General features: G+C 40.7%; 2 protein-coding genes across 2 annotated transcripts; both read right to left on the reverse strand.

Annotated features, from left to right (window-relative positions):
* Positions 1-58: 58 nt before the first annotated feature.
* c1qbp (complement component 1, q subcomponent binding protein) lies at positions 59-3766 on the reverse strand. The gene is made up of 6 exons (XM_055043298.1): positions 3374-3766; positions 2555-2705; positions 2191-2284; positions 1946-2041; positions 1598-1723; positions 59-1509 (listed from the first exon to the last, which is right to left on the reverse strand). The coding sequence occupies exons 1-6, from the start codon at positions 3624-3626 to the stop codon at positions 1360-1362; spliced, it is 870 nt and encodes a 289-aa protein (XP_054899273.1). The 5' UTR covers positions 3627-3766; the 3' UTR covers positions 59-1359.
* A 1461-nt stretch (positions 3767-5227) lies between these two features.
* dhx33 (DEAH (Asp-Glu-Ala-His) box polypeptide 33) lies at positions 5228-12572 on the reverse strand. The gene is made up of 12 exons (XM_055043987.1): positions 12247-12572; positions 11934-12094; positions 10853-11080; positions 10596-10766; positions 10286-10471; positions 10092-10203; positions 9444-9603; positions 9245-9333; positions 9024-9151; positions 8041-8244; positions 7869-7955; positions 5228-6655 (listed from the first exon to the last, which is right to left on the reverse strand). The coding sequence occupies exons 1-12, from the start codon at positions 12455-12457 to the stop codon at positions 6347-6349; spliced, it is 2046 nt and encodes a 681-aa protein (XP_054899962.1). The 5' UTR covers positions 12458-12572; the 3' UTR covers positions 5228-6346.
* Between the last annotated feature and the right edge of the window lie 1410 nt (positions 12573-13982).

Consider the following 13982-nt stretch of genomic DNA (forward strand, 5'->3'; position numbering starts at 1 on the left):
AAGAAACTATTACTCATACTTATATGGCTGTAAATGCATGGCACCATAAACACAAATATTGCCATTTGAATGTCACTTTACAACTTATAATCCTGAACTCCAAAAATTACCTGGATTTATTACAGATTTTCAAATTTACTGAAGAAAATAGTCAAAATAAAATTCAGTTCAGTTTAACCCTCCCCAAAAAATTATTTATATTCAGGCAAATTACAGAACATTTGTAGGTAGGCATACACATTTGCAAGTACAAATTTATGGGAGTCTATATATTGATTACAAAAAGATAATTTCCAAATAGTTATGCTAATAAATAATTCCAACATAAAAAAAACAAAAACATGCAATGTGTGATGCACTGGTTCTTTAGTTCAGTGCTCCAAATTTAACATAACTGTTAAACTTTCACCTGCTTTTTTTGTTTTGAATTTTTTTTGCACAAATTTTCTGATTCTCAACATATAAATAAATTATGAGCTACAGCTGAAAATAAAAGCTACAGTCTCATTCATTGTAGGGAGTCTATGAAAGGAAAACACTAAATGCAACAAAATAAAGTTGATGTAGAACTAATGGTTAAGTCTTTTTTAGTATGTTCACTACTTAAATGTACATTAGCCTTTTGTTTTCTTGCAATGGATTAAAGGCAAAAGGGACAAACTATCAAAACAATTTTTTACCCTGAACCTTTTTTTCAGTGTTCTTTATGTGGGATATAGTGACATCTAGGGGCAAGAGCTCCAATTAAAATCTAAATGCATTACTCATCTTGTTGAACATTTATCACTAGATCTATTCTGACACACCAACGAGGCAAACAAGTGGGAAGAACAACCTCTAATATCGTTATATGTAAAATGTTCATAGAGAAAATTAAATTTACATTTGGGTATCAAATTGTTTATTGAACAGTTTTTCCAGCTTAACACTACAGAACAGCCATTACCAGACCTTCTGAATCTGACAAACTACAACCACTTAGCAAGAACTCTGTTCCCTGGCCAGCGAGGAGGGGAAGACATGATGACATGATGATTGGAGACCGGAACACAAAATAAGCTATTAAAGGAAAACTCTGATCAGGTCACATTAAATATCCACAGCCACAGAGTCAGGTTCTGCAAGAATCGAGAGCAATGATGGTTTCTGACATCTGTCATGATGATGTCCAGACAAATTTGAATGATCTGGTTTAAACTAAGCCATAATAACAGAGCAACTGCAACATAGTGGCTGCTGGCAAGATTCCCACTCAGTCTCTTTGTGGTTTTAGATCCACCCATCCCCGAGTGCTTTACTGCGTCATACCACTGTCCTTGTTAGATTGCACACTAAGAACTATGACAATCTCGTTCGACACTACTTGCAATTAATAAAGCTTTGCAGATCTTCTAGGAACTTGATGTACTCCTTGTGCTCGATGGCTGTACTCAGCTCCGTGAGCTCATCAGCAAAGGTGTTGTCGACCCCGCGGTCAGCCAAGAAGTCCATCATATGGTCATACAGAGCCTGAAAACAGACACAGCAGCTCGAAATAAATGTTTTTCAACGTACTATGCTGCACAGCAGGCATGAAGTTCACTGTTTCTGCTCATACCCAGTCCAGAGAGTCTGTGTTGAGTGTGTAACTGGTCTCCTTCCAGTCTGATTCTCCCTCCGGCTGGAAGCTGACCTCCCGGATGGCAAAGATATCGCTCTCCTCCTCACCCTCACCATGGCTCATCTACAACACACACAAAAAAAATTGTAATTCAGAAGCAGTAAATAAAAACTGATACTTAATATCTTGGCTTCTGGAAGATTCAGTGGGTTGAATTTAAGACTTTTCACACAATTGTGATGTAAGTTTAAAACTCCCATGACTTGTGAAGAATACCCAAGTTAACTTAAAAACAACTTTTAAGTTAAATACAACTTTTTAAAAATCTTATTTAAATATTTTTACCTCATCTTCAGGAAAATGGCAGTCAAACACCAGGGAGTGTTTGGCCCCCGGTTTTGTAACTTCAATCACAAAGTTGGGTGTTGACACAATTTCTGGCTGTAAAATGAAAACAGAGTTGTCATGAGGCAAACGTTCATATTCACAGATATCTATAGCATTCTACATCTCGGGCGAATAAGGAAATCTAAAAACAGCCAGCAATTATTACATCAGGAAGACAAAAAAAAAAAAAAGATTCGGTTCACCTCATCCTCAGGAGATTTCTGCTGCTGTCCCTGCTCCACCTCCTCCTCAAAGTTGGGCGGAATACTGTTGTTGACATTGAATGTGACAGTGATTCTATAATAGGGGAGGAAAGAAATAAGGCACATGATTAACATTAGAAGAATGACTTTTCCCAAACCTACTTCTGTTTTTTTCTTCCTTTAAACTGCAGCCACCAACAGCACCAATTGGGCTGAGTCAGAGGATAGAACTACTTTCATCAGAAAGCGGAGGCAGACATAGAGAAACCAACAGCATTTACATTAATGCAACAGCCATGAAACTGGTTCAATCATGAAGCTGGTTTAGTGGAAAGACATTTAATAGAAATATTGGCCTTCTTACTTCTCTCCAGAAACTTGTTTTGTGAGTTTAGCCTCTGTGCCGTTCATCTCCAGCTCCCAGCCTCCTGACATCTTGGGGAGAGATTTGTTCTTCTGGATCTTCTTCTCTTCCTTGATTTCATCCAACAGGAACTCACCAAACGCTTTGTCACCTGTTTTAAATACGTAACAGATAAATTAAGACAGACCAGCTACTATAAGGCTGTTGTACTCCAAGTCCTAGTATTTGAAAATAGAACAGCAAAGTTGTGGTCATTCTATATTTTTTGTGTAATTCTATGTATTAAAATTGAAATATGACACAAATATGTCATTAAATTACAGTTGTAAATATTTGTTAATTTAGGAACAGTGGAATGACCTTTTTCATTGCACATAAAATTACTACAATTATCAAAATATGATTGCATTCACACTAACACAAGTGCCCTTAGAAAACAAGTCTGATCAACGCGTCTATCCAGGATGCTATAGATGCCCTACATCAATTTCAATGACGTCCTTGTAGTGACATTTAACCCTCACTTTACTGTTAGCACGTAATAAACCATGTAAACGTAGTGCTGTACTTTTCATTTTTAAGCGTTAACAGTTCTAGCTAAAAACACATTTAAATCTCCAGGTAAAAGGCAGTTAATTAGCATGAGGATGCTATTAGACTTTACATGAGACACGAACACTACACAGGTTACGTTTCACGTGTTTTTAGGAGCCCCACAGATGGCATTTAATTAGGCTCCATAGTTTAATGTTTACTACACAACTAAAAAGCCAATTGGTTGGCTAACGCCACTAAATGGATAAAATGCATCAACGTTACCTTCTGTGTGTAGTCCTCCACATCCACACGACACTGACGGATTTAAAACCTTCGAGCTCAACAGGTTGGGCCTGTATCCCGACGAAGCTCCGTTGTTATTCAACATCCAGAGTGAGCGGGTGAACGGCCGAATCGTCGCCGAGCCTGGAGAGCGCAACGCCGGGTAGCTAAGCGGCAGGGCTCGCGCTGCTGACGGAGCGACTGAATAAAGGCGAACAGCCGCTCCCACCGCACGGGCAACAGATTTCAGCATGGCTTTGTGGATGTAAGAACCTTTTTAGAAACAGGATAATCACGCCTAAGACCAAAGAGACCGCTGTGAGCCTCACGACTCCCACTGCCACTACAAGAAACACGCGACACGTGTGGAAGGACACATTGACCTAGCTTAACTCTGACGTTTGCACCGGAAGTAATACTTTAACGATAAAAAAAAGAGATTTAAAAAATATTCCGTTTATCCAAAATTTATCTGAACCTATCAGCGATTTACAACGTATAAATAAGAAAGAGAAACCTAAACAAAATAAATAAAACTATTTATTTAAAAAGAAGAATCTAATTAGCGCCCCCTGTGGCTACAATAGATACTACATTAAGCGGTGCTTCTGCTCCGCCAGGATGGTTTCATAATTTTCGACCATTCTCTGCTTCAGTCACTCAGGGCCGGTCCAAGGCACAAGCAAACTAAGCAGGCGCTTCGGGCCCCAAAGCTACTCAGGGGCCCCGTCAGTGGAGCTTTTTTATTTTTGTAATAATCTCTGTCATTATAATATAAAAAACACAGTTTCACTACGAAGTGATTTGTTTTTAGCAATAATATATATTTGATTATGTATGAAGAAATTATTTTACTGCTAAAAAGAAAACCAATAAATTGCTCTGGGGGGCCCCTGGTGGCCGCGGTAGGTACCGCATGGTTCGTCGGTAACGAGCTGCCGTCGGCCCACATTCTCAGGGGAGAAAGACTCACCTGGTACTAATTATTTTTAGCTATTGGAGTAACGCGCAAGAGAAATGTATTGAATCAAAAAATGTCATTAATATGTGTCCATCTTAAGTAGGGCTGCACCGATTGCACTTTTCTGGCCGATCCCTGGTTACCGATATAGCAAAAAAGTATATATATATATATATATATACATATATATATATATAATATATATATATATATATATATATATGTGTGTGTGTGTGTGGCGACAGTGGGGTGAATATTGTTTAGTGCAAACGTTCAGACCTGGTGGGCTGGTCTGTCAGTCAAACCTCTCACTGCAGAGCAGAAGAGGACAGAGGCTGATTTTTAAACCTTTGCCGACGAAGATAAGATCAGGGGATAAGATCAGCTTCACATGTAAGTATCGGCTGATCACGATCCCCCAAAATGAGGGAAATTGGTGCCCAGAAATTAACTGGTCGATAAATCAGTTGGCCAATAAATGCATCTTATTATACATGTATGTAATGTAAACAGCTCTGCCAGAGATGAGGTAAGTTTATAGCAGGTGTGTGAATGATCTAATGATCGGACTGCTGATTGCAGCCAGTCCATTGTTAGCAGAACTAAATGGCCCCAAAACCAGATTCCGCTAAGGGCCCCATAGAGCCTTGGGCCGGCCCTGCAATCAGTCACTTAAATATCCAATAACAAATCTAATCTAGAATGGCTCCTCGCACTAAAACTGATATGTTTCCAACTTGGTCATGTGTCTGATCACAAAACAGTACCATCACTTCCTACAAGATGCGTTTTCATATCTTAAATATGATTACTAAATTAATAGTATCTCAGTTAATTTTGTTTTGTGGACATAATTTAATACTATCACATTATAAACTTGCGTTTAGAACAAGTGGAAACCATTTTTTTTTATTAGAAACAACTTTGGTAATGCGAGACTATAACAAATTCTTATCATATACAATAGACAGTTTATGAATTCATTCAATACCTGCACTTGTTCTTACAAACTACATGCATGCACATGAAGTATTTGAAACCTCAAAAGCTTCATTTCTAGTTGCAGTCATCACAGTAATAGTAATCTCTTAGAAATTCAGTCAAAATAAAATAAAACAAAACTGCAGTTTTAATTATCCGCAGGAACCTCAAAATACATTAGCTGCAGCAGTTGGAATTTGATGCATTTTTTCAGATTATATATACACACACATATTATATATATATATATATATATATTGTATAAACCTGAGTCCACAGTAAAAAAATTACATTTAAATTTTTCAACAAAACGTATAGTTTATATTTCATTTTTTTTTTTCTACCGTCATGTCCATGCACTGCATGCATTAGATGTTCAGCAGCTACAGTAACTCATCATCTGTGTGTTGGCTGGGTAACAATCTGTCCCAATACACACTGAGTAGAGCATGAAGAGAGAAGGCACGCCACATCCTCTCACATGCAATGTCATACGTTTTAGATGCACGAGCCAACGTAGCCATTCAATCAGCAAAAGGAAATATTTTCATTGAATTCAAATGTGAATTTTTGATCTGTCGAACAGTTGATGACACATTTTACTGTCTTTGCAGAAAATTCTCAAGGACTATCCTTATAAATTTAAAACTACCTGTTGATAAAGTTGAGGACATCACTGATCTTCAAGCTATTGTTTTGAAGGCAGTCATTGCTATAATCCAGTTACACTGAAACGTGCAGCCGACGTCCAGAAGTTTGGCTCTTCTGATTCCTGCCAACTCTACACCAGCGCATTTCTGTGTAGGGCATTTCTGTGTCCCTGAAATGCCTGCAGATCCTGAAAGAGCTGAAGCAGATTTCATTAAAAAGAAACCCAAAACAAACGTTGTCGTGTGGCGCCGGAGCCTGCAGGAAGTCAACAGACGCCAATTTGTACAGCTGCAGTGAGACATTCTTGTCCAATGTCAGCAAGGAAAAAGTGGACCCCAAAAGGTTTACAAGTCCCTCATTTATTCAAGAGTGCAGTCCTGTTAGCTCCTGGTGAGGTGCAGCTTGCGGCCAAAGTACTCCGGCGCGGCGTCCAGCAGCCAGTCTGCGTCGACCAAACACAGGTCTCTCATGTAGCAGCGGGACGTGTGCAGCAGCTCGTTGAAGACCACGTACGCCGGCTTGGCCTGGAACAGGACGGAGGACGGGTGGATGGCGACGGCCTGGTGGGTCTCCAGAGCCAGGTAGCTTCCGTCAGGCTGCAGCTCGGCGGCGTTGATGAACATCCCGTGGGCGAGGCAGCGGCGAACATTCCCTGTGTCGGCTCCGCAAGACTCGAGCTTCAGGTTGAGCTGGGAAAGACGAGTGCTTTGTTAAGTCAAAAGATGAAGTACCTGGTCTGACCAAGCAAAATGAAAAACGGTTAGATCACAAATTTCATCGCATTTTAGTCTTGGAAAACCTGACTTACCTTCAGAGAAAGAGAGAAAACATCACAATGCATCCCATTAAAACATACTTTTCTGACAAACAAAGCCTTTTAGTCATGGTTTCTCAAAAAGGAATCACCATTATGAGAGTAATAGTAACATGAAAGTGTATGTAAAAACAGTTTCTGTTTTCTTCTCAAAAATGCCTTGATTAAAAAAAATTTAATCAATGCAATCAATCTCAGTATTTTGGCATTTTATAAAAAAGTCTGAATTCTTCTTTTTTTCAGTTCCCTGAATCCTCTTCAGTAGATGTGAAACAACTAATTGGCAACTTTAAAACACGGTTCACAACATGTGGATAACTGAGCAAGAGGAGTCAGCATCCACACTGTCATGCAGCCACAACCGTTGTTTGTGAGCATAAAGTTTCCGAGGTAAGAAAATTTGTTGTTATACCATTGTACATCGTCTGTGTGTCCTCTTTCAATACTATCAACTCCATAAAATCCTTCACCGCTCTCTTCCGTTACAGAGGTAATAGTAGAAGAGAGCCTTTTTTCGTCAGTGTACTTTGACTTCACTCCCATACACCATAGATGTAGCGGCAGCTTAAACTGACTTTATAGGGCTGTTGACAGTTGGAATAGAGTTTCACTTTTGTGTCATTAGTAAAGCCTTTTGATAGATAACATACTGAGGTGCAGCTAAAACTAATGCCAAGACATAACATGACAAACATGAGCAGTTGAAAAGTGAGGCTTACTACTAATACCATGTTTCACATAATTTAAGCTATTCTGGCGACATAGTAGAATGGTAACTTTTATAGGCACGTGCGTCGCGACAAAGCGACAGTGATGGCAGAATTTTTTCAACTGGTGAGTTACTACAAGTGGTTAATCATGATTACGGTTTAATCCCTAGGGTGGGTGCCGGTCTGTTTGGTATCTGTCCGACTTCTCACAGACAACATTTCTCCTGAATTTTACAAGTACAGAAATTTTAGAAGCCCAATCTGAACATGGAATCTTATTTTAACAACAAAACAGGAATCGCACAGTTCACATAAAAACAATAAAATATACTACTGAAATGTAACTCTTCGACACGATTCTGATAAGCAGATTTGTACCTTTAGACAGATTTCTCTGAGCTGAGCCTGGACGTCTTTCACCAGGCCCATATTTCTGCTGTTGACAAAGTTTTCCCGACACCACTCCTACAACACAACATGGTTCAGTTCAAACGGGTTAGCTGTGGTCTTTCTGGACATTTTTGGGAGAATTTCTCCTCGTCGCGCCCACCTTGTTACCGCCGACTTTCTTGAAAGCTCTGTAGATGTTTAGCAGGGTCATGTGATCTCCCTCGCTGGAAGTGAACTTCTTGCGTGCCGCGAGCACCTCGTCCCGCCGGGCCGGAGGGTTGTACAGGACGGTGTCCACCGACAGCAGAGATACGATGCTCAGGATCTCCTCGGAACAGGAGAAGTCCGGGGACAGCAGGATGGTCTGTGGCAGAGAGGAACCCGCACGAGGAAGCGGTGAGATATGTTTGCTTTGAATTTTGTTCATGTTGGTTCCAAATGTTCCCTCACGTTTGTTTTAAGTCTACAATAAAAGCAGGGCTGAAATGATCATTCTGATCAATGGTGATTAACTGATTATAGAACTAATCGTCATCTAATTTAGCAAATGATTAATTGTTAATGGGAGTATATTAACTCAAAAAAACAGCCATACATGTATCTGCTGAAACAACATTGCTTACTTATTGCTCAGAGCAATAAGTAAGCCAAAACTGTTAAAAAAAAAAAGCCTTCTTTGACTATAAATATGTTCTAACAAAAACTCCAAAGTAGGAGGTTTAGCTTCATCTGGTTCAAATTCTGTGAAAAAAACAACAACAAAAAAACAATTGAGCATCTTTTGCTATCCGATTATTAATTGGATAATCCAAAATTAAACAGATAATCCCTATTGTGTGCTAATTCTAAGAACCAAGCATAAATGCCTGAGGCCTCGTAGTATTCTTGGCTGCAGATCCATTCCTTGCTACAAGTGAAAAAGGAATGACACATTATTGCATTTTTAGCAACAAAATATTTCCTTAATTAAAAAGGAATTGAATTATTTATTTGCATCTTTTAAGGTATTTCAAAAAAGGCGTAAGAGGTTAAATGAAAAATCTGTGGAATGTACCAATATTTTTTAATCCAATTAATCATTAGAATAATTGAGATTAATTAAAGTAATCGTTCATTGCAGCCCTACATAAAAGCACATTGCACCTTGGCATATCTGGGTTCCAGAGGGAAGCTGGCCATCCTTTTGCCCAGAGCAGTGAGGAGAACCTGGCCGTCCTTCCTCTCCACAGCTCCCAGCAGCTCCAGATGCTCCACAGCAGAGCGGACGGCCTCTGGGTGAAACAGGGACACAGCGATACTAACAGATACACTGCATAAAAGAAAAAAAATAGAAATCAACAAGAAAAAAAGCAACCGCTTCTTACCTGGAGAAGGTTTGGACATAAAATCAAAGTTCATCACATCAGGAATGCCCAGTGCCATAAGCTGCAGCATCACACCAGCTAAATTGCACCTGGAGGATATGAACAGACACAGGAGAGAAAAGCTGCAGTAGAAAACCCTCTTCCATCAGTCTGACCTGAATAATTCAGAATTTCCAGCAGAGGAGGCTCTGCGTCCTACCTCTGGATCTCAGGCACAGTCATGGGGGTGAGGTTGTCGAATTCCTGTTCGGTGTAAAGCCGGTAGCAGAAGCCGGCGTCCTCCCTGCCAGCCCGGCCGGCTCGCTGCCATGCTTGAGCCTTGGAAACTCGCTGGACGGCCAGCACCTCCAGACCGCTGTCTGACAGGCAAAACACATCGGAAGCAAGGAGGTTATGTGGCATTATGTGTATTCTAAAAACTGTGAAAATATACAAATTACTGTTGGGCAATAAATCGACTTTATCTGGTCTTTGAATTGTTTTTAAAGATTTAACTTTAGGAAAATCTGAATTTTCTTTTTTCCACCATTGTTTTCATTGTTTTTGACGTTAGAGCCAACATCTTGTTTGACAAGCATGTATGTACATGATTCCAAAGTCTATTTTAAGTCCTGGAGATTTTAGATATGCTGAATTTGACGAACCAAGGAGGTGATTCAGCCGAGATTAAGGTGTGCTGAACCATTGCTATATCTAAAAAGTTCCAGGACTCTGGCCCCACTTATTTAAGAAAACAAAATATAATCTTTAAAAAAATGCAATGACATTTCTAACTGTAAGGTGATTAAAATATGGGGACGTTAAAGAGGTTATGTATGAAAACATGCATGAGACTGAAGCCTCTCACCAGGATTGAACCGTTTGGCTTTCACCATCCCCGTGTCGATGACATATTTGATCCCAGAGATTGTGACTGACGTTTCTGCGATATTGGTGGCGAGGATAACCTTCCTGCAGCCCTGCGCAACAACAAAAAGCAGGAACCGTTCAGCGCTTCAGACGTCACAGCCAGCTTCCTGCGTTGTTTGCCGTCTGCTTTACCTTGGGCGCTGGCTGGAAGACCCTGAGCTGCTGTGCTGGGGGCAGCGATGCGTAGAGAGGGACGACCACCATGGGGCCGCAGTCGACAGGAAGATGCTTTGCGATGTCTCTGCACGTCCTGGCCAGAGCCTCGATCTCCTCCTGGCCTGTCATGAACACTAAGATATCGTGGGACTGCGGTGCTTCCTGCGAAAAAGCAGCACAGAAAATCTCGTCAGAATGAATCATTTAACAAAACAACTGGCTTTATTTACTTTTTCCGGCCAACAAGTCCTGATTTATAATTTTTAACTGGAGAGTGAAGGACAACCTGATGGATTTGGAAGATGGAAACGAGTGCAGCCTGCAGGTAGTCCGACTGGGGCTGCTTGGTGTAGTAGATCTGAATGGGATGCTGCCTCCCCTCCAGGTACAGCACAGGCGACTTGTTGAAGTACTCCGAGAACAAATCCACGTCCATCGTGGCGGACATGATGATGACCTGCAGAAAGGAGCTGCTTTTCAGACGCTTTTTGATTAAAAGGTACAACAACAAAAAAACACAATAAATGACAGCAGGCGTCTCACCTTCAGTGGAATCTTGTTCAGCTCCCTGCGTCTGCGCTGAGCGCTCTTGACCACGCCGAACAGCACGTCGGTGTGCACGGTGCGCTCGTGGGCTTCGTCCAGGACCACCACGGTGTAGCGCAGCAGCATGGGGTCTCCGATGGCCTCGCGCAGGAGCATCCCGTCCGTCATGAACTTCACCTTCGTCTCGGGGGAGGTGACATCCTCGAAACGCACCGTATAGCCAACCTTACAGAAGTAGTACACATGCAACTGTGAGACTTCCAAGATAACAGCAGTGTGGTGTGCTTAAATATTAAAAATCAAATCTGTTTTTAATCTGCAAACGGCCAATTTATCTGCAAATTGCATCGTTATGAATAGATGTTCAATATTATTTCATTTTAGAAAGTACTTGTCAAATGCAGAGATGGATAGTTATTGGGATTTTAGCAGTTTGTTGACGGGTTTCATCAAAACATTCAGGCACAACCAGACATTCATGATTTTGATACAACCCAAAATGAAAATAAGTTTGACACCACGGTTTCGCCTAGTGTATTATAAGCCTGGCGGCTACCAGGCTTTAATTGTGCAATAAGGCTTTCTTATTTATTCAAGTCTTTTTAAAATGTTTGCATTTTTTTAAGACTTTCTAGTTGGTGTTCATGTATTCATTTTCCAACCTTTCAGCAACACATAATTATCGAGTGATATTTTTTACATTTCCTGTTAATTTCAAACATTTTTTTCGACTCAAAAACACGACAGTGGATGAACGACTGCTGAGCGCACAACCACCACTGTCCCACAGCATAATGCTGCCACCAAGATTTCATTTGTATTGCAGTTGCAATTGCAATATTTTTTGCACTTTAACTGTTAGTATGTTAACATACTGTCTGTTTTGTGTGCAGTAATTAAAGTATGAAATAAAGTTTAAGGTGGAGTAAAATCAGTCATTTTTGGAGACAACAGTGACTCTAAATTTTATTAAAGGGTATAAGTGTGTAGGGGAGTGAATATTTAACACTGTGAATCTTGAAGCACTACTTTGTGTTGGTCTGTCACTCTGGCTATATTGTTAAAAACAACGCAATACCAGCTTCCCGATCTGAGTCCTCTTCTCCTCGGACACCCGGGCTGCCAGGGAGATAGCAGCGACCCGACGTGGCTGGGTGACCGCGATCAAGCCCTGCCTGCCGATGCCGGCTTCAAACAGGTACTGGGGGATCTGAGTGGTCTTCCCGGAGCCAGTCTCGCCTGAAAAGAACGGAAATGGGTCGTGCTTAAATTGACAAAAACCGCAGGAACTGCATTATCTGCTCAAGACATGCGACGACGGCAGGAATGTTTCCCCCAAACTACAAAAAGTTGAAAACAAATGTGCATCAGCGGCTCTGGCTGTGTTTTACCTATAACTATAGCATTATGAAGCTGTCTCAGCTCGTTCACTAGCCGAGTTTTCGCCTGGTAGATTGGGAGCTGCTTCCTCTGGACGTCGATCGGTGTGGTCACATTTCCCTTTCTGGGCAGCAGCATTCCAGGTTTGCTCTTCTCCAGGCGGGAAAACACGGACCCCGGCTTGAATTTCTTCGCCGGAGGAAGGTCGGGGTCATGGGGCATGGTCTGGAGGAAATACCCGCAATGGGAGAACCTCGGCGGCTTCTTGCTTTGGAGAGAAGATGCGTGGAAAAGTTTCCTCGTGCTTCGCCGACTGGACGCGCGAGCGTCAATGCGGATGTTTTGCTACCTCTGCAAAAACGTCACCACGTGGTCGAATTCAAGCGCACACGTTTGACGTCACCGGCTCGATTTTTTTTTTATTTTTTACCATCAATGTCCCAATAAAAGTCGCTTATTTAAATACAATTCTACTAAATACACAAACATAATATTAAAAATGAAGAGTGGAAATAATTTGGACTACCTTCACCAAGCCCTGACTCCATATTAAAAGTTATATTTTTATATATATAATATATGAGCCTTTATTAACCTGAACATAGGCGTTTTCTGTTTTCTGTAACAGAAAACGTTAATATTACAGGTAATGTTAGCCAATCATAATGTAAACATGAGCGCCTCTCAGAGTTGTCCAGCAGAGGGCGACATAAACCATCGACAGTTTTAATCAGTATTTACTGTTTTCTGTCAAACGTGTCAACGCTGTACACTGACACAGAGACTATAAATCATCTCTTTTTTTCCACTTTTCCAGCACTACAGCCCTTTAACATAGTACGTATGAATGGGTCAGACTCACATTTTCCACTCTTTCCTGCTTCTTCCTAAATACCATTACTATATTTGAAATGTTTTTGTTCATACTTGTATAAAACAGCTGCCATTTACAAGGTTTTGTGGATTTTACAATGCATTATTTTTCAATTTTAGTCAAGACAGTCATCATAGTTTCCTTTCTGGATTACTTATTTGAATCCGCTGTCATCTCCCCTCTACAATCAATAACATCCCAAAGTAATTTTTTTTGATTCGTGGAGCTGGAGTGCTATTTGCTACACATTGCTGTGTATTTTTATTACAATAAAGAAAATTTACCTTTCTGAGCATCTCCATGACCTCTGTATTCCATAATGCGTTTGTCAGTGTCGGCCTGGAACTCCCACAGGATGTTGGCCCTGCCATTTTGCACCACCTTTGACTTTGGAATTGTACAAACACACTCAACACATACTCCCTTGTCAATATTCCTGCCATTTCATGATGGCTTTCAGTGACAAAATACAGAATAGGAAACATCACTGAACTTTCTCCAAGATGTCCCCCTTCAGTCTTGGTGTCCTATAAGCATCCTCAGCCGAGCTGAGCCACCATGCTGGTACTTACCTGTATCATCTTGTGTGTTGCAAGCATCTTGTACTGGAATGAAGAAATTACTGAAAAGATACACTTCAGCCTACAACTCAATGTGTCTACTACATAATATGCAGTAGGTGGGAAAAAATGATATCCCAAACATTGAGTTCTTTATGAACACATTTTGATGTCCTCTTGTTTTAGCCATGGAAAGAAACATGATTTACTTCCACTTATACAACAACACTGTTTTGCCATTACACAAACGATAACAAAAAAAATGTTTTCCTGATTCAGTCTTTAGAGGATTTGCTGGTATTTTGTGGATTAT

This window comes from Poeciliopsis prolifica, unplaced genomic scaffold (assembly GCF_027474105.1).
Source record: "Poeciliopsis prolifica strain line A6 unplaced genomic scaffold, Auburn_PproV2 SCAFFOLD019, whole genome shotgun sequence".
Classification (NCBI taxonomy): domain Eukaryota; kingdom Metazoa; phylum Chordata; class Actinopteri; order Cyprinodontiformes; family Poeciliidae; genus Poeciliopsis; species Poeciliopsis prolifica.

Bases quoted from the DNA above. Each gene is read 5' to 3' on its own strand.
- dhx33 (XM_055043987.1), bottom strand. From the start codon at position 12,457: ATGCCCCATGACCCCGACCTTCCTCCGGCGAAGAAATTCAAGCCGGGG. The intron at 10,472-10,595 runs GTTGTCCTTCAC...GCTTTTTCGCAG, and splicing joins CCATCTTCCAAATCCATCAG to GAAGCACCGCAGTCCCACGA. The intron at 8,245-9,023 runs GTGCAATGTGCT...TCTCTGCCACAG, and splicing joins TGGAACCCAGATATGCCAAG to ACCATCCTGCTGTCCCCGGA.
- c1qbp (XM_055043298.1), bottom strand. From the start codon at position 3,626: ATGCTGAAATCTGTTGCCCGTGCGGTGGGAGCGGCTGTTCGCCTTTAT. The intron at 2,042-2,190 runs GTGAACCGAATC...TTCATTTTACAG, and splicing joins AGAAATCTCCTGAGGATGAG to CCAGAAATTGTGTCAACACC. The intron at 1,510-1,597 runs GTATGAGCAGAA...GTCTGTTTTCAG, and splicing joins ACACAGACTCTCTGGACTGG to GCTCTGTATGACCATATGAT.